The sequence below is a fragment of the Corylus avellana genome, chromosome ca2 (genome assembly GCF_901000735.1).
Source record: "Corylus avellana chromosome ca2, CavTom2PMs-1.0".
Lineage (NCBI taxonomy): Eukaryota > Viridiplantae > Streptophyta > Magnoliopsida > Fagales > Betulaceae > Corylus > Corylus avellana.
The window spans coordinates 43,729,140-43,756,025 of record NC_081542.1 but is presented as its reverse complement, the minus strand read 5'-3'; the positions used below and the strand labels follow the sequence as shown (position 1 = coordinate 43,756,025).

The 26,886-nt window shown below is 38.8% G+C and overlaps 5 protein-coding genes and 1 pseudogene across 5 annotated transcripts; all 6 read left to right on the top strand.

Moving 5' to 3' along the window:
• The first annotated feature begins 137 nt into the window (after positions 1–137).
• On the top strand, positions 138–3,332 carry LOC132169887 (uncharacterized; annotated as a pseudogene).
• Positions 3,333–12,883: 9,551 nt separating this feature from the next.
• Positions 12,884–14,087, top strand: LOC132171413 (probable glutathione S-transferase). Its single transcript, XM_059582721.1, has 2 exons — positions 12,884–13,351; positions 13,575–14,087. The coding sequence occupies exons 1-2, from the start codon at positions 13,037–13,039 to the stop codon at positions 13,908–13,910; spliced, it is 651 nt and encodes a 216-aa protein (XP_059438704.1). The 5' UTR covers positions 12,884–13,036; the 3' UTR covers positions 13,911–14,087.
• A 3,914-nt stretch (positions 14,088–18,001) lies between these two features.
• On the top strand, positions 18,002–18,381 carry LOC132169886 (probable glutathione S-transferase). Its single transcript, XM_059580834.1, has one exon. The coding sequence runs from the start codon at positions 18,019–18,021 to the stop codon at positions 18,379–18,381; it is 363 nt and encodes a 120-aa protein (XP_059436817.1). The 5' UTR covers positions 18,002–18,018.
• A 651-nt stretch (positions 18,382–19,032) lies between these two features.
• Positions 19,033–20,984, top strand: LOC132171412 (probable glutathione S-transferase). The gene is made up of 2 exons (XM_059582720.1): positions 19,033–19,543; positions 20,412–20,984. The coding sequence occupies exons 1-2, from the start codon at positions 19,229–19,231 to the stop codon at positions 20,736–20,738; spliced, it is 642 nt and encodes a 213-aa protein (XP_059438703.1). The 5' UTR covers positions 19,033–19,228; the 3' UTR covers positions 20,739–20,984.
• A 1,551-nt stretch (positions 20,985–22,535) lies between these two features.
• On the top strand, positions 22,536–23,888 carry LOC132171410 (probable glutathione S-transferase). The gene is made up of 2 exons (XM_059582718.1): positions 22,536–22,931; positions 23,218–23,888. Exons 1-2 carry the CDS (start codon positions 22,617–22,619, stop codon positions 23,551–23,553), a joined length of 651 nt encoding a protein of 216 aa, XP_059438701.1. The 5' UTR covers positions 22,536–22,616; the 3' UTR covers positions 23,554–23,888.
• Positions 23,889–23,972: 84 nt separating this feature from the next.
• LOC132171411 (probable glutathione S-transferase) lies at positions 23,973–25,601 on the top strand. The gene is made up of 2 exons (XM_059582719.1): positions 23,973–24,734; positions 24,957–25,601. The coding sequence occupies exons 1-2, from the start codon at positions 24,420–24,422 to the stop codon at positions 25,290–25,292; spliced, it is 651 nt and encodes a 216-aa protein (XP_059438702.1). The 5' UTR covers positions 23,973–24,419; the 3' UTR covers positions 25,293–25,601.
• Positions 25,602–26,886: the final 1,285 nt, after the last annotated feature.

Genomic DNA, 26,886 nt, shown 5'->3' with positions numbered 1-26,886 from the left:
AAATTCACACCATCTCGGGAGGACTGGCTGGCGGAGGAACTTCTAGCTCATCTAGGAAAGCTTATGCGAGGAGAACAAAAGCTAATAACAAAGTACTGTCGATCGGAAGACCTCTAAAGATAGCAAGGAAAACGGGGATGACTATAAACTTTTCTGAAAAAGATGAAAGGGGGGTAATATTTCCTCATGATGATGCGTTAGTTGTTACACTAACGGTGGCCAACCATAAAATCCACCGAGTCTTGGTGGATAATGGTAGTTCAGCAGACATTTTATATTGGCCGGTCTTCAAGCAAATGGGTGTCGAACGGAGCAGGATCCAACCGTTTGATTCACCACTGGTAGGGTTTGCAGGAGAACAAGTTCAGCCAATGGGACTCATTTCCCTACCAGTTACGGTAGGTATGGCCCCAAGGCAATCCACTACTATGGTCGATTTCTTGGTAATCGATCGGCCATCTGCATACAACGCAATCATTGGTCGGCCATCCCTTAATAAGTTGAAAGCTGTAACTTCCACTTACCATCTGATGATGAAGTTTCCTATTGAGGAGGGAGTAGGAGTGGTAAAAGGAGATCAAGTTACGGCAAGGAAGTGTTATAACGTTTCCTTGAAGAAGTCAGAACCATCCCCTCTGACGATCGGCATGGTGGACGGCCGAAATAAAGTTCCCCTCAAAGGGGAGCTTGCTGAGCCTTTGGAAGAAGTGAAATTGGAAGAAGGAAAGGTAGTGAGAGTAGGAACGCAGCTCGTCTCGAAAGTCCGAGGCTCTCTCATAACTTTTCTTTGGGAAAATATGGAGGTGTTTGCGTGGACTCATGAAGATATGCCGGGGATCAGTCCCGATGACATCGTCCACGAACTTAATGTGGACCCAAACATAAAGTCAGTAAGACAGAAGAGAAGAAAGTTTGCCCCAGAATGGAATATGGCTATCGCCTAGGAAGTGGAGAAATTACTTAAAGCTCGGTTTATAGAGGAGGTTTATTATCCCGACTGGTTGGCTAATGTAGTGTTGGTCAAAAAATCCAGTGGGAAGTGGAGGATGTGTGTGGACTTCACAGACCTCAATAAGGCGTGCCCAAAGGACAGCTTTCCTCTACCACGCATTGATGCGCTAGTTGACTCGACAGCGGGATATGGCCTGTTGAGCTTTATGGACGCTTTTTCTGGTTATAACCAGATTTATATGCATCCAGAAGATCAAGAAAAGACCGCATTCATCACTGACCGAGGCTTGTATTGCTACAGGGTCATGCCTTTCGGTCTCAAGAACGCCGGAACAACGTATCAGAGACTGGTCAATAAGATGTTCCGAGACCAAATCGGCAGTAATATGGAGGTATATGTCGATGACATGTTGGTCAAAAGCGTGCTACCAGAAGGTCATATAGACGACTTGAAGGAGACTTTTGAAACTTTAAGGAAGTATGGGATCAAGTTGAATCCCGCAAAGTGTGCATTTGGTGTAGCCTCGGGAAAATTTCTCGGTTATATGGTGTCAAACCGAGGAATAGAAGCTAATCCCGAAAAGATCCAAGCAGTGTTAGATATGCAGTCACCCAAAAATACGAAGCAACTCCAGCAGTTGACTGGCAAAATTGCAGCATTAAACCGATTCATCTCTCGGTCCACAGACAAATGCTTACCTTTCTTCAAAATCTTAAGAAAGGCATTTGAATGGTCCGCAGAGTGTGAAGAAGCCTTTGAACAGCTGAAAAAGTATCTGACCAACACACCTTTGTTAAGCAGAGCTGTTCCCGGGGAAGCTTTGTATTTATACTTGGCTGTTTCCCCAATGGCTATAAGTGCGGCCCTTATCCGAGAAGAGGACGGTATTCAGAAACCAGTCTACTTTGTAAGCAGAGTATTGAGGGGAGCAGAAGAGCGATACCCTCAAATGGAGAAGTTAGCATTTGCATTAATCATTGCTTCCAGAAAACTACGCCCGTATTTCCAAGCTCACACTATCAGAGTCTTGACAGAATATCCCTTGAAGAAAGTGCTCGGAAAGCTAGATCTGTCTGGCAGATTAGCGAACTGGGCAATCGAACTTGGAGAATTTGATGTTGAGTTCCTCCCACGGAGTAGTATCAAGGGGCAGGTATTGGCCGACTTCTTAGCGGAATTCACTAATCTACCTGCCACCACAGATTGGCAGAAAGATGAAACATGGGTAATCTATGTAGATGGATCGTCAACAAGGAAGAATGGTGGAGCTGGGGTGATTTTAATCACCCCAGATGGAGAGGAATTATGTAGTTCCCTAAGATTGGAGTTCAAGACCACCAACAACGAAGCTGAGTATGAAGCGGTTCTGGCAGGACTCGGTTTAGCCCGAGAAATGGGAGCCAATTTTGTTGAGCTACGGAGTGACTCACAGGTGGTTGTTGGACACATCCGGGGAGAGTTTGAAGCCAGAGGAAGTAAAATGAAGCAATATCTGTCGAAGGTACAGGATTTACAGAATACCTTTAAGAAATTCTGTATTATGAAGATCCCACGTGAAGAGAATGAAAGGGCGGACCAACTGGCCCGAAAAGCATCAACAGCGGTTAGCGGTGCTGAAGAACCTAAGATACCGATTCAGGTTTTGCCGAGACCTGCCATACCCGAAACGGTCTCGGTCTCAGTTACCGAGACCGTAGCGGAATGGCAAAGGAGCATAAGGGGATATTTGGAACAAGGAACTCTCCCGTCAGATAAAAAAGCAGCAACTCAAATCAAGATCAAGGCTGCCAGATTTACCATAATTAATGGAGTCCTGTATAAACGGGGCTTTATGCTACCGCTACTGAAATGTATCTCCAAGGAAGAGGGAGATTATGTACTTCGCGAGATCCATGAAGGAATCTGCGGCAGCCACTCGGGAGTGAGAGTATTGGCATATAAAACAGTCAAAGCCGGTTTTTACTGGCCGAATATGAGTTGGGACTCGGTACAAATGGTAAGAAATTGTGACAAATGCCAACGCTTCGCAAATATCGCTAAGCAACCCCCATAAGACTTGAGCTCAATATCCTCGCCATGGCCCTTCTCACAATAGTGGGTAGATATAGTAGGACCATTACCTCGTAGTAAAGGGGGTGTGTGTTTCGCGGTTGTGGCAGTGGATTATTTCACAAAATGGGCAGAAGTAGAAGCTCTAGTGAACATTACGGCCAAGAGCATTGAAAGGTTCTTATGGAAGAATGTTGTCTGCCGTTATGGTATTCTTCATGCATTTGTAACTGATAACGGGAAGCAGTTTGACTGTGAATCATTCCGAGAATGGTGTGCGAAGCTCCATATTAGAAACTACTACTCGTCTTGTAACAATCTGATCTCATAAAGCGGAAAAACTGTAATTATCAATACAAAAAAAATACTGTTAAAATACTTTTCTTTATACAAAAATACCCAAAGCTATGTCGTACAAGGCATTTATACAAATCTATCCGACAGTCTAAACTCTAGACAAAACTTAACCAACTTGAAATCTCTGCACATCTCAATATGAATCTCTAATCACAACTGCATAATTACCTTGATTTTCCATTCCTGCAAGCACTACAAAAAACTGTGAAGTAGTGAGTCAATTGATTTCCGACAATATAAATCATTGTTGAATCATATATAGCAAAATGTTAGACAAGTTATAAAACCACAAAAATCCGTATTATTGGATATCAATATCATACTCAGTAAGTAAGAATACTTACAGTGGATTACATGAATGGATCATCAAAGGTAATTACTTGAAACCCGTTCTGCTGCAGTTGATCCATACCCATAACAATCCCTTCACTGACTTTCTCTCTCTCTCTCTCTCGCCTAAACTCTCTTTCTTCCTCTTCAGCTCTCTGTCTTAAATTCCATCTCACTCTCGGTTTCTCTCCTCTCTTACTCACGTAAATTCTATGATGAAGCAATATGTTGAGCAGGAGAGATGATTAAATATACGAAATAAAGTAAGATGGAATGAAGAAAGAAGAAGAAAGGAAAGAAAAAGGTGGAGTGGGTGAGAGTTTGTCGGCAAGGAGAAAAGAAAGAAGAAAGAATAAAATATATAATATGAATAAAATAGTAATAAGAAAGAAAAAGTGGGAGTAGGTGAGTGAGAGTGTCGGGGGAGAAAAGAAAGAAGAAAGAATAAAATATATAATAAGAATAAAATAATATAAAATAAGAATATAAAAAGGATTAAGAAAGAAGTTTAGGTGTCAACTCAAAGTTTAGGTTTGAATAAAAAAGAATAAAAAAAGAAAAAGTGGGATCATTGTTCGGCTGGGTTGGTGAAAAATGAATAAAAGAAATATAATATTGGTAATAAGGAAGGATAAGCGTGATTGAAGGGAGAAGAGAGAAAATAACAAGCATCAGTTAATAATTCAAAGTATGAGAATAAGTGGGTGTGGGGCTGCTGTGAAGAAAAAAATGGGGAAAAGTAGGCGTGAAAGTTAGGTTTCACTCCAATATATTAAAAACAGATCTAATAAAATATTAAATATTATTCTCACCTAATTTCCCTTAATAATCTGAATCCCACAAATTCCTTACTCATAAAATCAATCACCAATTATTACAATCATACTCCAAATTATTATAATCATACTCCAAATTATACCAATCAATCATCAATTATCATATCTCTTAAATCTCCCAATAAATCATCATCATCATGATATAATAACCTCAAATCAATATTCATTCCAATGATATTCATAAGATCTAATAAATTCCTCAAGAATAAATATTATTACCTAATATCATCAATAAATATCTCAACCTCAAAGTAAATGCCATTACCTAATATGAATAATATAATCATAGCATCAATTTAATATCTCTAAAATAAGACTTTAAAAATCTGGGGTGCTACAATCTTCCCTCCTTATTAGAATTTCGTCCTCGAAATTAAAGCCCATAAATTACCACCTATCTTCAAATTGAGCAACCCAAATTAAAAACAAATCATACTTGAACCATAACTTACTCAAGTTACTATAAAAATTTTAAATTCAATCTGTTCACAAATAAATATCACAACATATTCCATACCCAGGCGATGTGAGACTCTACAAGCACTCTTCTTGGGCACCAGTGTCACCGTTGGCAATCCTCAGGGAATTTCTTCATTCTCGGCCCTTAACTTTTGGCCCTTATACATTTCATTGTGTCTTATCTGACACCATTATAATATAACCCACTTTTGGCATCACCAACGTGTGTCCACTAGCGACCCTCATAGACTTGTGTACACTCCCACCATCTCAGGCTGGATAATGTTTTGATACCATTTGTAACATCCCAATATTTCTAGCCCAGTTTCACCTAGTAACTAGGCAATGTGAGACTTAGCACCCATGACTATCTCTATAAACTACCCACTCAATGTGGGCTTCTTCTCATCTTCCCAATATGGGACCGGGGTGTTACAACTCCCGTCCTCATCAAACGTCATGCAGTGCTTCAATACCACATGACCTGGCGTTACTAGGTGGCTCTGATACCATTATTGTAACAATCTCATCTCATATAGCGGAAAAACTGTAATTATCAATACAAAAATAAATACTGTTAAAAATACTTTTCTTTATACAAAAATACCCAAAGCTATGTCGTACAAGGCATTTATACAAATCTATCCGACAGTCTAAACTCTAGACAAAACTTAACCAACTTGGAATCTCTGTACATCTCAATATGAATCTCTAATCACAACTGCATAATTACCTTGATTTTCCATTCCTGCAAACACTACAAAAACTGTGAAGTAGTGAGTCAATTGATTTCCGATAATATAAATCATTGTTGAATCATATATAGCAAAATGCTAGACAAGTTATAAAACCACAAAAATCGTATTATTGGATATCAATATCATACTCAGTAAGTAAGAATACTTACAGTGGATTACATGAATGGATCATCAAAGGTAATTACTTGAAACCCGTTCTGCTGCAGTTGGTCCATACCCATAACAATCCCTTCACTGACTTTCTCTCTCTCTCTGTCTCGCCTAAACTCTCTTTCTTCCTCTTCAGCTCTCTGTCTTAAATTCCATCTCACTCTCGGTTTCTCTCCTCTCTTACTCACGTAAATTCTATGATGAAGCAATATGTTGAGCAGGAGAGATGAATTAAATATACGAAATAAAGTAAGATGGAATGAAGAAAGAAGAAGAAAGGAAAGAAAAAGGTGGAGTGGGTGAGAGTTTGTCGGCAAGGAGAAAAGAAAGAAGAAAGAATAAAATATATAATATGAATAAAATAGTAATAAGAAAGAAAAAGTGGGAGTAGGTGAGTGAGAGTGTCGGGGGAGAAAAGAAAGAAGAAAGAATAAAATATATAATAAGAATAAAATAATATAAAATAAGAATATAAAAAGGATTAAGAAAGAAGTTTAGGTGTCAACTCAAAGTTTAGGTTTGAATAAAAAAGAATAAAAAAAAGAAAAAGTGGGATCATTGTTCGGCTGGGTTGGTGAAAAATGAATAAAAGAAATATAATATTGGTAATAAGGAAGGATAAGCGTGATTGAAGGGAGAAGAGAGAAAATAACAAGCATCAGTTAATAATTCAAAGTATGAGAATAAGTGGGTGTGGGGCTGCTGTGAAGAAAAAATGGGAAAAAGTAGGCGTGAAAGTTAGGTTTCACTCCAATATATTAAAAACAGATCTAATAAAATATTAAATATTATTCTCACCTAATTTCCCTTAATAATCTGAATCCCACAAATTCCTTACTCATAAAATCAATCACCAATTATTACAATCATACTCCAAATTATACCAATCAATCATCAATTATCATCTCTCTTAAATCTCCCAATAAAATCATCATCATGATATAATAACCTCAAATCAATATTCATTCCAATGATATTCATAAGATCTAATAAATTCCTCAAGAATAAATATTATTACCTAATATCATCAATAAATATCTCAACCTCAAAGTAAATGCCATTACCTAATATGAATATTGATATAATCATAGCATCAATTTAATATCTCTAAAATAAGACTTTAAAAATCTGGGGTACTACACGTCTCCAGCCCATCCTCAGGCAAATGGACAAGTAGAAGTGACTAACAAAATGATTTTCAAAATATTGAAGAAAAAACTTGGAGATCGGAAGGGGGACTGGGCAGATGATCTCCCAGAAGTTTTATGGGCATATCGAACCACAAAGAGAATACCCACAGAAGAGTCTCCATACGCTTTGGCTTTTGGAACCGAGGCAGTCATCCCAGCCGAGGTAGGCTTAGGAAGTTACCAAGTCGAATCCTTCCATTCCGAAACTAACGATGAAGGGCTCAAACTACACTTGGACCTGTTACAAGAGAAGCGAGACCAGGCCCGAGTAACTATGGTGGCATACTAGGAGAGAGGGACTCGGTATTTTAATAAAGGAGTCAAGCACAGAAGTTTCAAGATTGGGGACCTGGTCTTGCGCAAGACCACCATCGCTACCAGAGACCCCATGGAAGGGAAGTTAGCTCCAAACTGGGAAGGACCGTACAAAGTGGTTGCGTGCAGAAGGGCAGGAGCTTACTACCTTGAGAACATGGAAGGAAAAGCACTCCCCAGGCCGTGGAATGCCGAGCACCTAAAAAAGTACTTTGTCTAGCTTATTTCAGCAAGGTGATTCTTATTTGATTTCTGTTTGATTTTTACTTTTCCTGTAATTTTCACTACTTCTTTAAATAAAAGAATCTCCCAGAGTTCCAATCATGTTTTAACATTCCAAAGTAAGGTAAGTTAAAACAACCCTCGATATAAACGACCAACAGGTCTCTAAAAAAAAAGAGAATTGGTAACTTTCCTAAGACAAAACCAGTAAAGGACGTAGAACCTTCAAACAAGGTGTGTCCAAAGAAGGTTAAAGACAGTAATCTGTCAAGGATGTAAAAACTTCAAGTAAAGTGTATCCAAAGAAGGTTACGCAAAATGGCTTGTAAAGGACGTAAAACCTTTAAAACAAAGGTGTGTTCAAAGAAAGCCGAATGAGTAGCTTGTCAAGAGTAGAGATCCTCCTAAGAAAAAAATGAGAGGTGTACTCGAAAAAAGCTTCAGTAAAAGTAATCCACTAAGAGTAAGTATTTATTTACAAAGTTAAGCCATTCCGAGAAGTATAAACAAAACTTCATTAGAATCCCAAATTCTTCATTTACAAAAAAAGAAAAGAAACTTTTACAGGGATCAAGGGGTTTAGCCTTTAGGATCTTCAGAAGGGGCCTTAAAGGCACAGGGGGTCTCTACACCATGACCAGAAGCAGTCCCTTCATCACCTGAAGACTCCTCGGAACCCGAAAAAGGCTGATGAGCGAATCTGTTAATCCCTTCAGCGTCGGGCATCAAGTCTGCCCCAAGACTGATTAGCTGCTTCAAAGCCTTATCAGAAATAGGAATAGTCTCAGGTTGGACTGTATCAAGGTCAATAGTGCGAGCCGGATCCTTAGCCCAAGACCGAAAGGTCTCAAAGCCAAGAATGATTCCGTCAGCCCAGGCACTATCCCGAGTCCAGGAAGCATACGATAGTTATTCCAGATAGTTGGAAGACCGAGCCTCGGTCTCTTTAAGTCGTAGCTTCGTGTCTTCAAGCTTCCCTCGAAAGAACTTAAGTCGCTCCTCAGCAACAGCTTGGCCTTTGGTAACTTCTTCAATTTTCATATTGTGGCCAGCATTCTCCGCTTGAGAAGCCTTTAACTGCTCCAGGATCTCTCTGTGCTTCTCCTCTAGTTGATGCAGGTCCTCCTTCATGATGGAATGATCCTCTTGAAGTTTTGAATGATCAGCACGGAGGGTCTGCAAATCAGAAGATAGAGCCGAGATCCTGGACTCGGCTTGTTCAAACTATGTCTGGGCCGTTGACTGCTGTTGGCCAAGAAGGAGCAGTTCTTTGTCTTGCTGAGCCAATGTATCTCTCAGCTTAGCATTCTCGGCCTTAGAAGATGCAAGCCTGCCCCAAAGGATCTCGGATTCTGAGGCAGACTCCTCCATAGACTTCCTTAAATAGCAGTACGAAATTGCTGACTTCAAAACTCCCTACAATGGATAGAGTTAATCAAGTAAAAAATGACTAAAGTAAAAGAAAAAGCTTTATGAAGAGTAATACTTACACACAGTTGGTTGAATAACATGGATTCTGCCATACCCCTAGCAGAAATATCTCGTTCCCCTGTTAAGCTTTCTTGAGGAATCAGCTCCACTAAAGCTTGGAACGGGTTCCCCAGTAATTGCCCGCCAAGCCGAGACAAGGGTTCTCCCACAGTCCATTCTACATTCCTAGGCTTCACCAGGGAATGGCCTAAAGCTTCGGAACCAGAACCGACCTCTGTCTCAGGTGCCGGAGTCGGAGCCCGAGACGAAGCCTCGGGAGCAGGAGCCGGAACCTGAGTTCGCTGCTCGGCTATCGGGGACATCACCCGAGGCCTTACTTCTTCCTCGACATGCGGTCTGTTCTCTTCCGCATCCATCCCTACAGAGCTGTTCGAAAACGGATCAACTAAAAGGTGTTTAATGTTGGGACCCGAATGAGCCGGTGACACCAATTCCACAGGAATAACGGTAGTAGCAGCAACTCCAGGGGGATTTAAAGGGGTTGCCGTCAAAGGAGTGGCAGCAATCGGATGGTTAGCAAGAATGTTCTGATAGGCGGATACAGGGGCCACGTCAGGCTCAGGGTTCGCCTTCCTCCGAGCGGCCAGAAGATCAGCAAAAAGGGACTTCCCCTTTTTGGATTCAACAATAGGGCCTTGGACCTTTATTAGTCTCTTCTTCTTTATCGGAGGAGCTTCGCATTCCTCGGGCTCATCGACCAAGTGTAGGGTTTGTTCTACCCTAGACTCGTCTACCTTCTTTTTGCCCTTATCCAGTATAGGCTTACGAGGGGTAGCACCTCGAGTGTTGGTTGTCAGAGCAGCCAAGCAGACAGCGGGACGAGATGGTCTCTTCCGAGACCCACCTATGTCTTCTCTGTTGTAAAGACAGCGATTCAACGCGTTGGTCGTTACCAGTTGCCTGAAGGTCATTTCAGACTCATTATTCTGAACCCAGGATAGAACCCTGCTGACTCGGGCTGTCTCCTCCTCCGACAAACACCAACTCTTATGTAAGCCCAGGTTGGGGGTAGTCGTCTCCCGAGGCACTCGAGGCCCCTTCGCTTTCTCTCCAGGAGCGAATTCCCATTGCCCCTGAGCGAAGAAATATTTGTTTTTCCAGTTGTGATTACTGGTGAAGGTCTTGTCCATAACGAAAATTCATCCCCGCCTCGATTGGAAGTTGTAAAGTCCATCGCTGTTGGGGTTCTTCTGGAGTCGGTATACCTACAGAAACTCCGGAACGGTCAGGTTCTTTCCTTCTCCAAGGGCCATGGGCCAAACAACTGCACAAGCAAAGAACATCCTCCAGCCATTAGGAACCAACTGGTGGGGGGCCAGGTTCAAATGGCTAAGGAGCTCACGAATGACTCTGGGAAAGGGAAGCTTGAGGCCTGCCCGAAACATTTCTTCGTAAAGGCAGACCTCGTGGCTCCCAGCATCCACGATGGCGCCCTACCTCTCGTCGTCAAAACGGAGTTTCACTGATTTGGGAATGTAGCAGTCCAATCTAACACGCCGCTCATCGGCTGAGGTCAGATCAGGCTTCCACAAGGCTGGGTAAGTCTTTCCTAAACCGCCGTCGGATCCTGAACCTTCTCCTTGAGACATGGTCGAAACAGAGTAGAGGAGGAAAAATATCGCAAAAAGGAGAAACGGATCAAAGAAGAACAAGCAGGACGGAAATTCGATACGAATAAAAGAAAAACCCTAGAAAATTGGGTTTTATGAAGCCTCACAAGGGTGAAAGCCTTCGCCGAATTCGCACAATAAATGAGGCAGGGAAAGCGCCCCTGTAAATTCCGTAAAACGACTGACAGCTGGCTATTAAATGTGCACCCGTCCCGACAACGACACGTGGAGCGACCGATGCGCTCTCGGTCAGGTCAACCGTCTCGGCAAAAACTAATTTCAGGATATCCCGCCAAAATTCAAAATCCAAATTTCCTGATGCCAAGGTCTCGGATTTTTCTCCAAGCATAGTTCTTGAACGCTGATCCATTTCTAAGCAAAAATTTCCGTGATCTTACCAAATCAGGAAATTGGGGGGTAACTGTTGGGTCATGAATCCGCTATTTAAACCCAATAGACCCCAAACCCGATCTCCATCAAACGGAAAATTTGGTAAGGACTCAGAATAGCTTTTACCGAGAAGGTCTCGTAAACCGAAACAGTCTCGGTATCTGACTCCGAGACCGTTTCTCGAATAGGAGTCGGACGTCGGATCCGAGACGGTACACCAAATGGGAACAAGTCAGAAGACCAAGGGTGAAGTTGCCATTATAGAGTTACAGATATCCAAAGGTTCAAATTCATTTCAATTAAACATTATCCTACATTTGAAAGGTGCCTTTAACAAACAATCCCTATACAAGCGGGATGAGAGGCAATTTAAATTCAAAAGGCAATATACATCTAACGGCGATATGCAATCTCATCCCAAGACTCATCCCTTAACAGAATAACTGCAAACCAGATATTCAGGGATAAGGGTCCCAAGATATACGGGAGGCAAACTCCACTACATGCCTAGAAATACAACTCTCGATTTCTATGAAAGGTACGTGCAATCTGGACTTTAAAAACTGGGATTGCTTAAACACTCTTTCCTCAGTTTCTGACTTAGGCATCGGAGTTCCCCCGCCGGGACACCACCGGGGGTCTCTAATCCTATCTGTTCTCTTTTGTGTGTAGTCTGGAATACTACCAAAGCTCATCGCACCACCTAAAGGCGTGCCATGTCATCATCCCGAAAAACTGTGCATCAACAAATAATTTAATAGTAAAACTGCTTGAAATAAATAAATGTGAGTGCAAAATGCAGGTGTACGATGCTTCGAGGAGGGTATGGACGAGAAAAGGAGAAGAGCAGGAGGAAGCAAAGAAGGATTTCTTTGAAAGCTTTAAGACATTGGAGGGAGAGCTTGGCGAGAAGCCTTACTTCGGGGGTGAAACATTTGGGTTTGTCGACATTTCTCTTATCACATTCTATAGCTGGTTCTGTGTATGAGACTTTTGAGAAATTCAGTATGAAGGCAGAGTGCCCAAAGATTATTGAATGGGCTAAAAGGTGCCTGCAGAAGGAGAGTGTCACCAAGTCTCTTCCTGACCAGAAGAAGGTATATGAGAGTGTCTTGAAGTGGCATGGACTAGAGTAAATGGGCTAAAAGGTGCTTGCAAATGGAGAATGTTGCCAAGGGTATGAGTTCTTGGTTTCATTTTGTTTATACATCAATTTCCGAGTGACCCAAGAAAGTGAGAATTAGAGAGATTTTTCTTATGTCAAAATTTCTCTTTGATTTGAGTGTATTAGGATTTTAATTTTGAGAGCTTTTATTATTATTATTATTATTATTATTTTTTTTTTTTTAAGTGCATCAGGGCTTTGAGTTTGAGTTGTTTTCTCTCACAACTTTTTTTTTTAATCTATTTTTTGATAATTTTTATTTTATATATTTTTTTCTTTCGGTTGTGTATATATAAGTTTATTAAGCTGAATCACATAAATTTTGGAATTCTTTTAAAGAAAAATGTTACAAATATATGTATAGCAGAGTCCTCTGCTTTTATAGATACAAATCAACCCAAGAATACAATTGGATGGATGTCTTCCAAAACCTTAGCCAAGTTAACACGCTGACTGCCGGCTGGGGCCACGTTAGTCGAGATTCTTTTTTTTACTTGCCCACAAAAGAACAAAAGCATTAAAACCCCAATCTGGACTGCGTCATAGCTTATGGAACGACGTAGAAAGATGACAGACACCACCAAGAAGCCGCCATTTAGGAAAGAAAATCCATAAAAAACAACGCCCAACCCACCTTCATTGCAAACCATTCAATTCATGCATTATAAGTAAACGCCCTACACAACCCTCCTTCGCATTCTGAGCTAGCTACTTTATCCTACTTTTCTTTGCTTCCCAAGTTGCTTCAATCTTTTTGAGACAATGGCGGACGAGGTGGTTCTGTTGGATTTCTGGGCCAGCCTGTTTGGGATGAGGGTCAGGATCGCTCTGGCTGAGAAGGGGATCGAATTCGAGTACAAGGACGAAGACTTGAGGAACAAGAGCGAGCTGCTTCTCAAGATGAACCCGGTTCACAAGAAGATCCCGGTTCTCATCCACAACGGTAAACCGGTCTGTGAATCCCTCATCATTGTTCAGTACATAGACGAGGTCTGGAACGACAAGTCTCCGTTGCTTCCCTCTGATCCTTACCAGAGGGCTCACGCCAGGTTCTGGGCTGATTTCGTTGATCAGAAGGTAGAAAAGTCTCTGCAATTTCTTTTCTTTTCTTTTTCTGCTGATGTTATTATATTTGTTTTTTCAAACCAAAGAAAGAAATTAATCCCAAAAAATAGTAGCAGCTCAAGTGTTGAGTCCATGTTTCGGACTTGAGTTTTTCTTTATGGATTGTTGGGAATTGAAGACAATTTATACTCTAAGGAGGCTTGTAATTTTAATGTACTGCGAGTGCAAAACGCAGGTGTATGCGGTTGGAAAGAATTTATTTTCCAAAAAAGGAGAAGATCAGGAGGCAGCAAAGAAGGATTTCTTGGAAATATATAAGACATTGGAGGGAGAGCTTGGTGACAAGCCTTACTTTGGAGGTGAAATATTTGGGTTGGTCGACATTGCTCTCGTCCCATTCTACAGTTGGTTCTATGTGTATGAAACATTGGGAAAATTGAGCATGGCGGCAGAGTGCCCCAAGATCATTGAATGGGCTAAGAGGTGCTTGTTGAAGGAGAGTGTTGCCAAGTCTCTTCCTGACCAGAAGAAGGTTTACAAGGCTTTCGTGGAGTGGTTTGGAGTAGAGTAATGGTAACTGTAGCTCAGCCGGCCAGAATTGTATGTTTTTTTAATGGTTGTCCTTTGAACTTGTTGGATTGTTTGGTGTCTCTTAATTATCGTTGAGTACGTCGTTGTGTCTGCTAAATGTTTGATGAAATTGGAATAAGAAAGACACTTCGTTGTGTCTGTTCAATGTTTGATGAAATTGTTCCTTTCTACTATAGGATTAAGAAACACACTTTGTTCTCAAGTTCTTTCTGCATGTTCGGCTACGCTTTTTTCTTTTTTTTTTTTTTTCTTTTTAAATAATAATAATAAAACTTTACTTTTTAACTCTTCAACTTTCATAACATTTATAATTATTTTATTAATGTTTAAAAATTTTCAATTTAGCATATTTATGTTAAGATTTGGAATTAAATCAAATGACAAAAAGAGTGAAGTTAATGACCTTTATACCCTTAAAAATTTGTGGTTGAATAAAATATTGATAAGGTATTTACTAGCGTTTTATGAGCACCGATCAACTATAGGCCCATGGCTACTTTACTTGGCTATGATAATGGTAGCCTAATCCATGTGTGAGTGACTCTTCATTGTAAAAGTCAAATCTATGCTTTAATACATGTCCAATTTGTTTGAAAATTTTTTTGAATCACTAAACCACCGCCATGGGTTGTTTAACCAAGTCTCTTTACACTTGGCTAATGTCATTGTCTTCAATGATATAATTGAAATTTTATACAAGTTGTAGCACAAAAAAATAAGTAATAAATAAATAAATCTACGTATTCCGACTTGCCATAAAGCACCAAGAAAACTGAAAAAAAAAAAAAAAAAATCCAACACTTATTTTTTGCCTGTGCATTAGGCGGTAGTACAATTTATAAAATTATTATAAATAAATAAATATGGTATAAAAAGTAATGTATAGGCCCAATGTACATTTCCATCAATCATAAGCATTGGTTCTTCCGAAAACAATGCAATACTAAGATTGAAAAGAACAAAAAAAAAAGAAAAAAAAAAGAAAGAAAAACAACAAAAACTAGAGCAAACAATTTTCATATTCAGCAAAAAACTCAAACCGAAAATTATGATCAAGGATTACTCTATTAACCCGCCATCTACTACCCTTGGAGCTTTTCAGGGTTGATCACTTTTGGGCCATTAAGGATGGTTACGACCATTCTAGCGGGTTAAAGAGGATGGTCGAACCACTTTTATGCCCATGGGTATGTGGGGCCACTTTCGAGCCACTAAATGTTGTTACAACCATTCTAGCGACTAAAGACGAAGGTCAAATTAGCCTATACCATGTGGAACGTGGGTCCTTCTTATTGGGTGAACCACACAAATGGGTTTTTAGCCCCCAAACACACTTCAAAGAAGTACTCCTATTATCTACATATATTTTTATGGCTTTGTTGTCCCAATTTGAATGAGTAGCTCAAAAAAAAAGTGTCGATCCTATGCCTTATTTGTATGATAATGCTATATGCTAGATAAGTATCACACTTTTATCTTTAAAGTTTATATGTGGCATGGTCTTTGTAGTATTTGAAGGGTGCAAATTAATTTCTAAATTGGAAAATAGGAAGAGAAAAACCATAGGGAGAAGCTAGAAGGCACTGGTAAGTTTATCCTAGAATAATATATAATAATTATCTTTTTTCATGGGTTACGCTTTGAAATAAGTGATAAACACATGACGGAAGCAATGACATCGTGCGGACTCCGGAAGGTACTAGATTTAGGAAGAAGGCAAAACCGACAGAGACACACATTTACTACAACTACGTAATTACCTTCGAAATGCGACAACTTTTTTTATAATTTCAGGTCTTTAAGGTGGTGTTTGACAAATGAGTTGACTTAGACACTGTAGTTGATGTAAATTGATGTGAAAAAAAGTTAGAATGTTTGGTATAAAAAAAATGAAAAAGTGGTATAGAAAAGTGAAAAAATTTTGTTTTGTAGTGATTTTTTTATTTGAATAAGAATAAAAAGTAAATAATTTGATATAAAAAGTGAAAAAGTTAGAATGTTTTTATGTTGATTTTTTTTAAAAATGGTGATGAATAGTGTTTGGGCCAACACCAACCCTTTTACCAAACAAATGAAATTGTATTAGGCAAATTGTAACGGTGTCAGAGACGGGCTTACTCTCAGCGGCTTTGGACTTCAACAAAGTTGAGATAGTTTCTTCTTGATTGATGAACTCTTCAGCTTTGTTGTTGAACTGCCGAAGAGTTCCTGTTTTCGGTTTCCGAGCTAATTCAGCCATCAAAGGCTTTTCAGTCTTTATACTGTGCATTAATGTTGAAAGAACAGTCTGTTCATCTGGACTTTCTACTATCAGTTTCTCTTGATTGAACCGTAGCAAAAAATTTTTTAAGGACTCATCTTTTCCTTGTACGAGGGATAGCAGATATGCTGGATTCTTCTTTCTTCTTCAAACGGCAAGGAATTGTCCTAAGAACTGCTGCCCAAGGTACTCGAAACTATCAACAGATTTAGGACTCAAACTTCCAAACCATTTTTTAGCAACTCCCTTGAAAGTCAAAGGGAAGGCTCAGCAAGCGATCTCGTCTGGAGTTTCATGAAGGATGATGTGAGCTCGGAAGCTTTCCATATGGTCGGATGGATCTCCATCTCCATCATACTCGCCAATTCGAGGAACCTTGAACTTTCCAGGCAGAGGAAATTTCATAACCCGATCAGTAAAAGGCAAATTGGTGTGCTGCATAAGATCTTTGGCCGTGGATTGATCTTCACCATGCTCAATCAAGAAGGCCATTTTCTCATATTTTTTTTGAAGATCTAGAATATCTTTATTTATCACAACCCCTTCAGGGTTTATCCGATGAGAACAACTTTGGGGGGAGCGACTGTGACGAGATTTTGCATAACTAGTCTCGCCTTGATGAGATTTGCCACCAAGATGCACCTTATTACAAGATTTTTCTCGACAGGAGTCTTTCCCGGTTTTGGCAGTAGTATGGCTCCCACGTATTGAACTTCCAGCGTCATGACGGATAGATTGCTGTCGGGTTGGTGATGGTGGTGCCCGAAATACTTCTTCTTCTCTTTCACCGTGGGTCAAGTTTCCTCTAGGGGTTAATTTAGAGACAATCTCTTCATTTTGTTTCTTCATGGCTTCCATCGACTCGGCTATTCTCTTCATAAAACTTTCTAACAAGGCTGTCTGAGTGTTTGGGTTTTGCAAAGTTCCAGGAACATCAGGCAGAACATTTGGAACAGGACATGGATGTGTAACAGGAATGGAATGTGGAGCACCAGAATGCGGGGGTGTGTTCACCATATCGGAATTTTGAGATTAGTAAGAACCGATAAAAATCAAGGTTCCCACAGACGGCGCTAAACTGTTTGAGCAGTTTTTCGAATGATGATGTGGAATGGGCCCTGTGGATGGCCTAATAATTGAGGTATCAACTGGGTATGAAAACAAAGAAAAATGATCAAAGCTGTCGGTGTTGTCCTGCAGGGAATAGCTCCGATGTCTAAGTTAGTCACAGTGTTTGAGAGAAAAATAACCTTGAAGATTATAGATGAGATAAAAGATATGTAAGATATTCAGTTTTGGAGGGAAAAAGAAGTTATCGAAATAATGAGAGGGAACCCTCCTTTTATAGGCATCGGGTTGTACCTGTTCATCTCGCGTTGTGGACTTACCGAGTGTCCACGTGTAAACAATATATTGAGGAACAGTAAATAAGATATTTATTTAGATATATCTAATAGACCGAGAATGTTTCTCGGGAAGTCATATTCGTGTAAGGTTCGGTTTACCGAATCTTATAACTGAGCGTTGTCCATTGGACTCAGGTGAGCCTAAAATTGCCAAGTATAAACATGGTGAACAGTAAAAAATAACCGAGCTATTGGGATGGGCTGACAAATTTATTTTCTCGGGCCCAACTCAGCTGATCCATGACCCAACAGGTATCATGCTAATAATTAAACAATGTAGTATTTATCAATTCCATACAAAAGATTCAATAAGCATCATACGTGTAGGCAAATTGCCATTTATCCCAAACACTGACTTTTATTATGCCTATCCCAAAAATGTATGAAAATAAAATTAATAAATCCAATTAGAACTGCTTGAAATGAATAAATGTGAGTGCAAAATGCAGGTGTACGATGCTTCGAGGAGGGTATGGACGAGAAAAGGAGAAGAGCAAGAGGAAGCAAGGAAGGATTTCTTTGAAAGCTTTAAGACATTGGAGGGAGAGCTTGGCGAGAAGCCTTACTTCGGGGGTGAAACATTTGGGTTTGTTGACATTTCTCTCATCACATTCTACAGCTGGTTCTATGTGTATGAGATTTTTGGAAAATTCAGCATGGAAGAAGAATGCCCCAAGATTATTGAATGGGCTAAAAAGTGTTTGCAGAAGGAGAGTGTCGCCAAATCTCTTCCTGACCAGAAGAAGGTTTATGAGAGTGTCTTGGAGTGGTATGGACTAGAGTAAATAGGCTAAAAGGTGCCTGCAAATGGAGAATATTGCCAAGGGTATGAGTTTTTGGTTTCATTTTGTTTATACATCAATTTCCGAGTGACCCAATAAAGTGAGAAGTTGAGAGATTTTTCTTATGTCAAAATTTCTCTTTGATTTTAGTGAATTAGGATTTTAATTTTGAGTGTTTTTATTTTTTATTTTTTTATTTTTTTTATTTTTTAACTGTATCGAGGCTTTGAGTTTGAGTTTGAGTTGTTTTCTCTCGCTACTTTTTTTAATCTATTTTTTGATAATTTTTTTTTTTTTTTTTTTTTTTTCGGTTGTGTATATATAAGCTTATTAAGTGGAATCACATAAATTTTGGAATTCTTTTAAAGAAAAATGTTACAGATATGTACACAAATATATGTATATATAGCAGAGTCCTCTGCTTTTATAGATACAAATCAACCCAAGAATACAATTGGATGGATGTCGGCTACTACAGGGACTCCAAGTCCGCTTGAAATTCCAAAACCAAAGCCAAGTTAACACGCTGACTGCCGGCTAGGTCCACGTTTGTAATCAATTTAGTCGAGATTTTTTGTCTACTTGCCCACAAAAGAACAAAAGCATTAAAACCCCAATCTGGACAGCGTCATAGCTTATGGAACGACGTAGAAAGATGACAGACACCATCAAGAAGCCGCCCTTTAGGAAAGAAAATCCATAAAAAACAACGTCCAACCCACCTTCATTGCAAACCATTCAATTCATACATTATAAGTAAAAGCTTTACACAACCCTCCTTCGCATTCTGAGCTAGCTACTGTATCCTACTTTTCTTTGCTTCCCAAGTTGCTTCAATCTTTTTGAGACAATGGCGGACAAGGTGGTTCTGTTGGATTTCTGGGCCAGCCTGTTTGCGATGAGGGTCAGGATCGCTCTGGCTGAGAAGGGGATCGAATTCGAGTGCAAGGATGAAGACTGGAGGAACAAGAGCGAGCTGCTTCTCAAGATGAACCCGGTTCACAAGAAGATCCCGGTTCTCATCCACAACGGTAAACCGGTCTGTGAATCCCTCATCATTGTTCAGTACATAGACGAGGTCTGGAACGACAAGTCTCCGTTGCTTCCCTCTGATCCTTACCAGAGGGCTCACGCCAGGTTCTGGGCTGATTTCGCTGATCAGAAGGTAGAAAAGTCTGCAATTTCTTTTCTTTTCTTTTTCTGCTGCTGATACTATTTTGGGGAAAGTTTACATAACTCCCTCAATTGACAATGTTCTCCCAAACTTTCAATTGTGACAATGTTCCTCCTAAACTATCAAAAATTGTCAATGTTCCTCAATAACAAAATTACCCTTAAAAAAAAAAAAAATCTAAACGTTGGCCAATTTTTTTTTTTTTAATCAATTTTATAAGAAAAAAATTAAAAAAATTTCGATTTTTTTGTATATTAAAATTGAAAATTTTCGTTTTTTTTGTTTTTTTTTTTGTTTTATAATTTATTTAAATAAAAATTTACGTTTAAAAAAATAAAATTTTCGTTTAATAAAATGAATTTTTTTTGTTTTTTAAAACTAAATAAAAAAATAGTTCTCTTTCTTTAATAAAAATTTCCGTTTAAAAAAAAAATTAAAATTTTTTGTTTTAAAAAAATTGTTTTTTTAAAAAATATTATTTTTAAAAAAATCATTTTTTTTTTTTTTGAATTTATAGGGGTATTTTTGTCTTATTGAGAAATCTATAAGGACATTTTTGTCTTATTGCTAGTCTTGGGACATTGACAATGTTTTGATAGTTTGGAGGAGACATTGTCACAATTGAAAGTTTGGAGGGACATTGTCAATTAAGTGGTAGTTTAAGGGGTACGTGGACTTTACCATATTATATTTGTTTTTGCAAACCAAAGAAAGAAACTAATCTCAAAAAATAGTAGCAGCTCTAGTGTTGAGTCCATGTTTCGGACTTGAGTTTTTCTTTATGGATTGTTGGGAATTGACGACAATTTATACTCTACGGAGGCTTGTAATTTTAATGTAATGCGAGTACAAAACGCAGGTGTATGTGGTTGGAAAGAATTTATTTTCCACAAAAGGAGAAGGTTGGGAGGCAGCAAAGAAGGATTTCTTAGAAATATATAAGACATTGGAGGGAGAGCTTGGTGACAAGCCTTACTTTGGGGGTGAAATATTTGGGTTGATCGACATTGCTCTCATCACATTCTACAGCTGGTTCTACGTGTATGAGACATTGGGAAAATTGAGCATGGAGGCAGAGTTTCCCAAAATCATTGAATGGGCTAAGAGGTGCCTGTTGAAGGAAAGTGTTGCCAAGTCTCTTCCTGACCAGAAGAAGGTTTACAAGGCTTTCGTGGAGTGGGACTAGAGTAATGGTGACCTGTAGGCTGTAGCTCAGCCGGCCAGAATTGCATGTTTTTTTAATGGTTGTCCTTTGAACTTGTTGGATTGTCGTTTGGTGTCTCTTAATTATCGTTGAGTACGTCGATGTGTCTGCTAAATGTTTGATGAAATTGGAATAAGAAAGACACTTTGTTGTGTCTGTTCAATGTTTGATGAAATTGTTCCTTTCTACTAAAGATTAATAAAGATGCTTTGTTCTCAAGTTCTTTCAGCATGTCCGAAATAATATCTCGGCTACGCTTTTTTCTTCTTTTTTTTTTTTTTAAAAAAAATAATAATAATAAAACTTTACTTTTTAACTCTCCAACTTTCATAACATTTATAATTATTTTATTAATGTTTAAAAATTCTCAATTTAACATATCTATTTTAAGATTTGGAGTTAAATCAAATGACAAAAAGAGTGAAATTAATAACCTTTATACCCATGAAAATTTGTGGTTGAATAAAATATTGATAAGGTATTTACTAGCATTTTATGAGCACCGATCAACTATAGGCCTATGACTACTTTACTTGGCTATGATAATGGTAGCCTAACTCATGTGTGAGTGATTTTTTATTGTAAAACTCGAATCTATGCTTTAGTACATGTCTAATTTTTTTGAAAATTTTTTTGAACCACTGAACCACCATCATGGATGATTTAACCAAGTCTCTTTACTCTTGGCTAATGTTATTGTCTTCGATGATATGATTGAAATTTTATAGAAGTTGTAACACAAAAAATAAGTAAATAAATAAATAAATCTACCTATTCCGACTTGCCATAAAGCACCAAGAAAACTGAAAAAAAAAAAAAAAATCGATGGCAAAAAATTCCAGCACTTATTTTTGGTCTGTGCATAAGGCGGTAGTACAATTTATAAAACTACTAGAAATAAATAAATATGGTATAAAAAGTAATGTATAGGTCCAATGTACATTTCCATCAATCATAAGTATTGGTACTTAGGAAAACAATGCAGTACTAAGATTGAAAAAAAAAACAAAAAACAAAAAAACAAACAAACAAAAACTAGAGCAAACAATTTTCATATTTGGCGAAAAACTCAAACCAAAAATTATGATCAAGGATTACTCTATCAACCCGCCATCTGCTACACTCGGAGCTTCTCAGGGTTGATCACTTTCGGGCCATTAAGGATGGTCACAACCATTCTAGTGGGTTAAAGAGGATGGTCGAACCACTTTTATGCCCATGAATATGTGGGGCCACTTTCGAGCCACTAAGTGTTGTTACAACCATTCTAGCGACTAAAGAGGAAAGTCAAATTAGTCTATGCCATGTGAAATGTGGGACCTTCTTGTTGGATGAACCACCCAAATAGGTTTTTTGCCACCAAACACACTTCAAAGAAATACTCCTATTATCTACATATTTTTTTATGGCTTTGTTGTCCCATGCCGTACTTATATGATAATGCTATATACTTAGATAAGTATCACACTTTTATCTTTAAAGTTGATATGTGGCATGGTCGTTGTAGTATTTGAAGGGTGCAAAATAGGAAGAGAGAAACCGTAGGGAGAAGCTAGAAGGCACTGGTAAGTTTATCCTAGAATAATATATAATAATTATCTTTTTTCATGGGTTTACGCATGACGGAAGCAATGACATCGTGCGGACTCCGGAAGGAACTAGATTTAGGAAGAAGGCAAAACCGACACAGACATACATTTACTACAGCAACGTAATTACCTTATTACCTTCGAAATTAATGCGGCAACCTTTTTTATAATTTCAGGTCTATAAAAGCCGCAAGCGACCTACACACAAAAACCCACCTCCGCATATATACTTGCTTTGCTTTGATCTTTCGTTCAGGTGTGTGACTGAAAAATGGCGGACGAGATTGTTCTGCTGGATTTCTGGTCCAGCATGTTTGGGATGAGGGTGAGGATCGCGCTGGCTGAGAAGGGGATCAAGTACCAGCACAAAGAGGAGGACCTGAGGAACAAGAGCGAGCTGCTTCTCAAGATGAACCCGGTTCACAAGAAGATCCCGGTTCTCATCCACAACGGTAAACCGGTATGTGAATCCCTTATCATCGTTCAGTACATAGACGAGGTCTGGAACGACAAGTCTCCGTTGCTGCCATCTGATCCTTGCCAGAGAGCTCACGCCAGATTCTGGGCTGATTTTGTTGATAAGAAGGTTGAAAAGTCTCGCAATTTTGTTTTTTTTTTGTTTTTCTCATACCATGTTAATCATGGTTAGATTCGCAGATTTCTTTAAAAAATGGGTATCATGCTAATAATTAAACTATGCTGTATTTATCAATTCCATACAAAAAAATTCAATAAGCATCATACGTATAGGCAAATTACCATTTATCCCAAACACAGACTTTTATTATGCCTATCCCAAAAATGTATGAAAATAAAATTAATAAATCCAATTAGAACTGCTGGAAATAAATAAATGTGAGTGCAAAATGCAGGTGTACGATGCTTCGAGGAGGGTATGGACGAGAAAAGGAGAAGAGCAGGAGGCAGCAAAGAAGGATTTCTTTGAAAGCTTTAAGACATTGGAAGGAGAGCTTGGCAAGAAGCCCTACTTCGGGGGTGAAACATTTGGGTTTGTCGACATTTCTCTCATCACATTCTACAGCTGGTTCTATGTGTATGAGACTTTTGGGAAATTCAGTATGGAGGCAGAGTGCCCCAAGATTATTGAATGGGTTAAAAGGTGCCTGCAGAAAGAGAGTGTCGCCAAATCTCTTCCTGACCAGAAGAAGGTATATGAGAGTGTCTTGGAGTGGCTTGGACGAGAGTAAATGGGCTAAAAGGTGCCTGCAAATGTAGAATGTTGCCAAGGGTATGAGTTCTTGGTTTCATTTTGTTTATACATCAATTTCCGAGTGACCTAAGAAAGTGAGAAGAAGAGAGATTTTTCTTATGTCAAAATTTCTCTTTGATTTGGGTGTATTAGGATTTTAATTTTGAGTTTTTTTTTTTATTTTTTTATTATTATTATTTTTTTTTTAAGTGTATTAAGGCTTTGAGTTTGAGTTGTTTTCTTTCGCTACTTCTTTTTAGTCTATCGGGCTTTGAGTTTGAGTTGTTTTCTATCGCTACTTTATTTTAATCTATCTTTTGATAATTCATTTTTTACGGTTGTGTATATATAAGCTTGTTAAGCTTGCGATTAACAATTCTTTTAAGGAAAAATGTTACAAATATGTACATAATTTTTATTTTCATGTCAAATATGTACATACTCTTACAAACATATGTATAGCAGAGTCCTCTGCTTTTATAGATACAAATGAACCCAAGAATACAATTGGATGGATGTCTTCCAAAACCAAAGCCAAGTTAACACGCTGACTGCCGGCTGGGGCCACGTTAGTCGAGATTCTTTTTTCTACTTGCCCACAAAAGAAAAGAAAAAGCATTAAAACCCCAATCTGGACTGCGTCATAGCTTACGGAACGACGTAGAAAGATGACACCATCAAAAAGCCGCCCTTTGGAAAGAAAATCCATAGAAAACACGTCCAACCCACCTTCATTGCAAACCCATTCAATTCATACATCATAAGTAAAAGCCCTACACAACCCTCCTTCGCATTCTGAGCTATATATAGCTACTTTATCCCACTTTTCTTTGCTTCCCAAGTTGCTTCAATCTTTTTGAGTCAATGGCGGACGAGGTGGTTCTGCTGGATTTCTGGCCCAGCGTGTTTGGGATGAGGGTCAGGATCGCTCTGGCTGAGAAGGGGATCGAATACGAGTACAAGGACGACGACTTGAGGAACAAGAGCGAGCTGCTTCTCAAGATGAACCCGGTTCACAAGCAGATCCCGGTTCTCATCCACAACGGTAAACCGGTCTGTGAATCCCTCATCATTGTTCAGTACATAGACGAGGTCTGGAACGACAAGTCTCCGTTGCTTCCTTCTGATCCTTACCAGAGGGCTCACGCCAGGTTCTGGGCTGATTTCGTTGATCAAAAGGTAGCACGTCTTTTCAATTTCTTTTTCTTTTCTTTTTCTGCTGATGTTATTTTATTTTATTTTTCAAACCAAAGAAACTAATCCCAAAAAATAGTAGCAGCTCAAGTACTGTTCAGTCCATGTTTCGGACTTGAGTTTTTCTTTATGCATTGTTGGGAATTGAAGACAATTTATACTCTACGGAGGCTTATAATTTTAATGTAATGCGAGTGCAAAACGCAGGTGTATGCAGTTGGAAAGAATTTATTTTCCACTAAAGGAGAAGAGCAGGAGGCAGCAAAGAAGGATTTCTTGGAAATATATAAGACATTGGAGGGAGAGCTTGGTGAGAAGCCTTACTTTGGGGGTGAAACATTTGGGTTGGTCGACATTGCTCTCATCACATTCTACAGCTGGTTTTATGTGTATGAGACATTGGGGAAATTGAGCATGGAGGCAGAGTGTCCCAAGATCATTGAATGGACCAAGAGGTGCCTGCTGAAGGAGAGTGTCACCAAGTCTCTTCCTGACCAGAAGAAGGTTTACAAGCTTGTCGTGGAGTGGTTTGGACTAGAGTAATGGTGACCTGTAGGCTGTAGCTCAACCAGCCAGAATTGCTATTTTTTTTTTTTTTTTTAATTTTAATGGTCGTGATGTTTGTCCTTGGAACTTGTTGTATTGTTTGGCGTGTCCTGAGCACTATGCCAGAACTCAGAAGAGCACGTTTTATATTATGTCTCTTATCGTTGAGTATGTCGTTGTGTCTACTAAATGTTTTGAAATTTCTACCATAAGAATAAGAAAGACACCTTGTTGTGTCTGTTCAATGTTTGATGAAATTGTTCCTTTCTACTACAGGATTAATAAAGACACTTTGTTCTCAAGTTCTTTCAGCATGTCCGAAATAATATCTTAGGGCAATTCTTGATTGCAGCTCTAAGCAAAATACGAGCTTAAAATTGATCAAGTTAAAAGTTCAGGGGCCAGATTTGAAAATTGTAGTTGTTGTACCAAACAATATTTTAAAACCAGAAGTTCAAAGGCAATTAACAAACGGCATTTACTTTCAGTAGGTATATTTGGGGAAGGGTCCAAGTTAATTCATTGCACCAAACTAGAAGCTTATTGAAATTTAAACTCATAAAATGTATTAAAAGGAAAAGATGTTGACATTGACGTAAAAACTCTTTACTTTCACAGCAATTGCTATGTCTTTTAATAGTAGTACAATTTATAAAACTATTAGAAATAAATAAATATGGTATAAAAAGTAAAGTATAGGCCCAATGTACATTTCCATCAATCATAAGCATTGGTACTTCGGAAAACAATGCAATACTAAGATTGGAAAAAAAAAAAAAAAAAAGAAAAAAAAAGCTAGAGCAAACAATTTTCATATTCGGCGAAAAACTCAAACCGAAAATTATGATCAAGGATTACTCTATCAACCCGCCATCTACTAATTCGGGGATCCCTCTTGAAACTTTATTCAAACGAACTTCTTGTTGTTTCATACATGATTAAAAAGCTATTTTATTCAAGCGTAGAAACTACATATCATATGAAGATGGCATAGGGATAAGCCGGATGAACCACACCAGCAATTCGGCGAATGATAGGTACCTCCAACCTAGGCAGAGTTAGTGAGCCATGTAATATGTGACCATTTTGTTCGGTTCTAGGGCAGGGGGGAGGGGATCTAGTTTATAATAATTTGCAATCAATATCCATTTGTGTATAATAATAATATAGCAGTTTACTAAATAACATTACTCATATTTAATAATATTATAATTTACACACATTTTCACAATACCCTATAAACATAGGAAACTTACAGATAATCCAAAAGTAGGTTAAATGCAAATTCATGTAGCATTAGCGAATGTGTAGTGTTGATGCAGTTTTCGGTATGATGAATTTGAGAGAATCCAAGTCTCCGAGCTATGCCTTTCGTTGTTCACTTTTCTGTAAACCTGTAACACCAAAGCACTTGTTAAGAAGATGTGCCGGATGTTGGCCGGCCGTTCCTCCTCCGATGCTTAAGTTAGTATGTATATCAGTTTAGGATGCATATTCGTGGTCCCTCATACCTTCGGGGTGAGGCCTTTTATAGCTGGGCATGCGGAGGTGGTCATGATGGCTGGGCGAAGGATCCAGGAGTTGGGCGTAA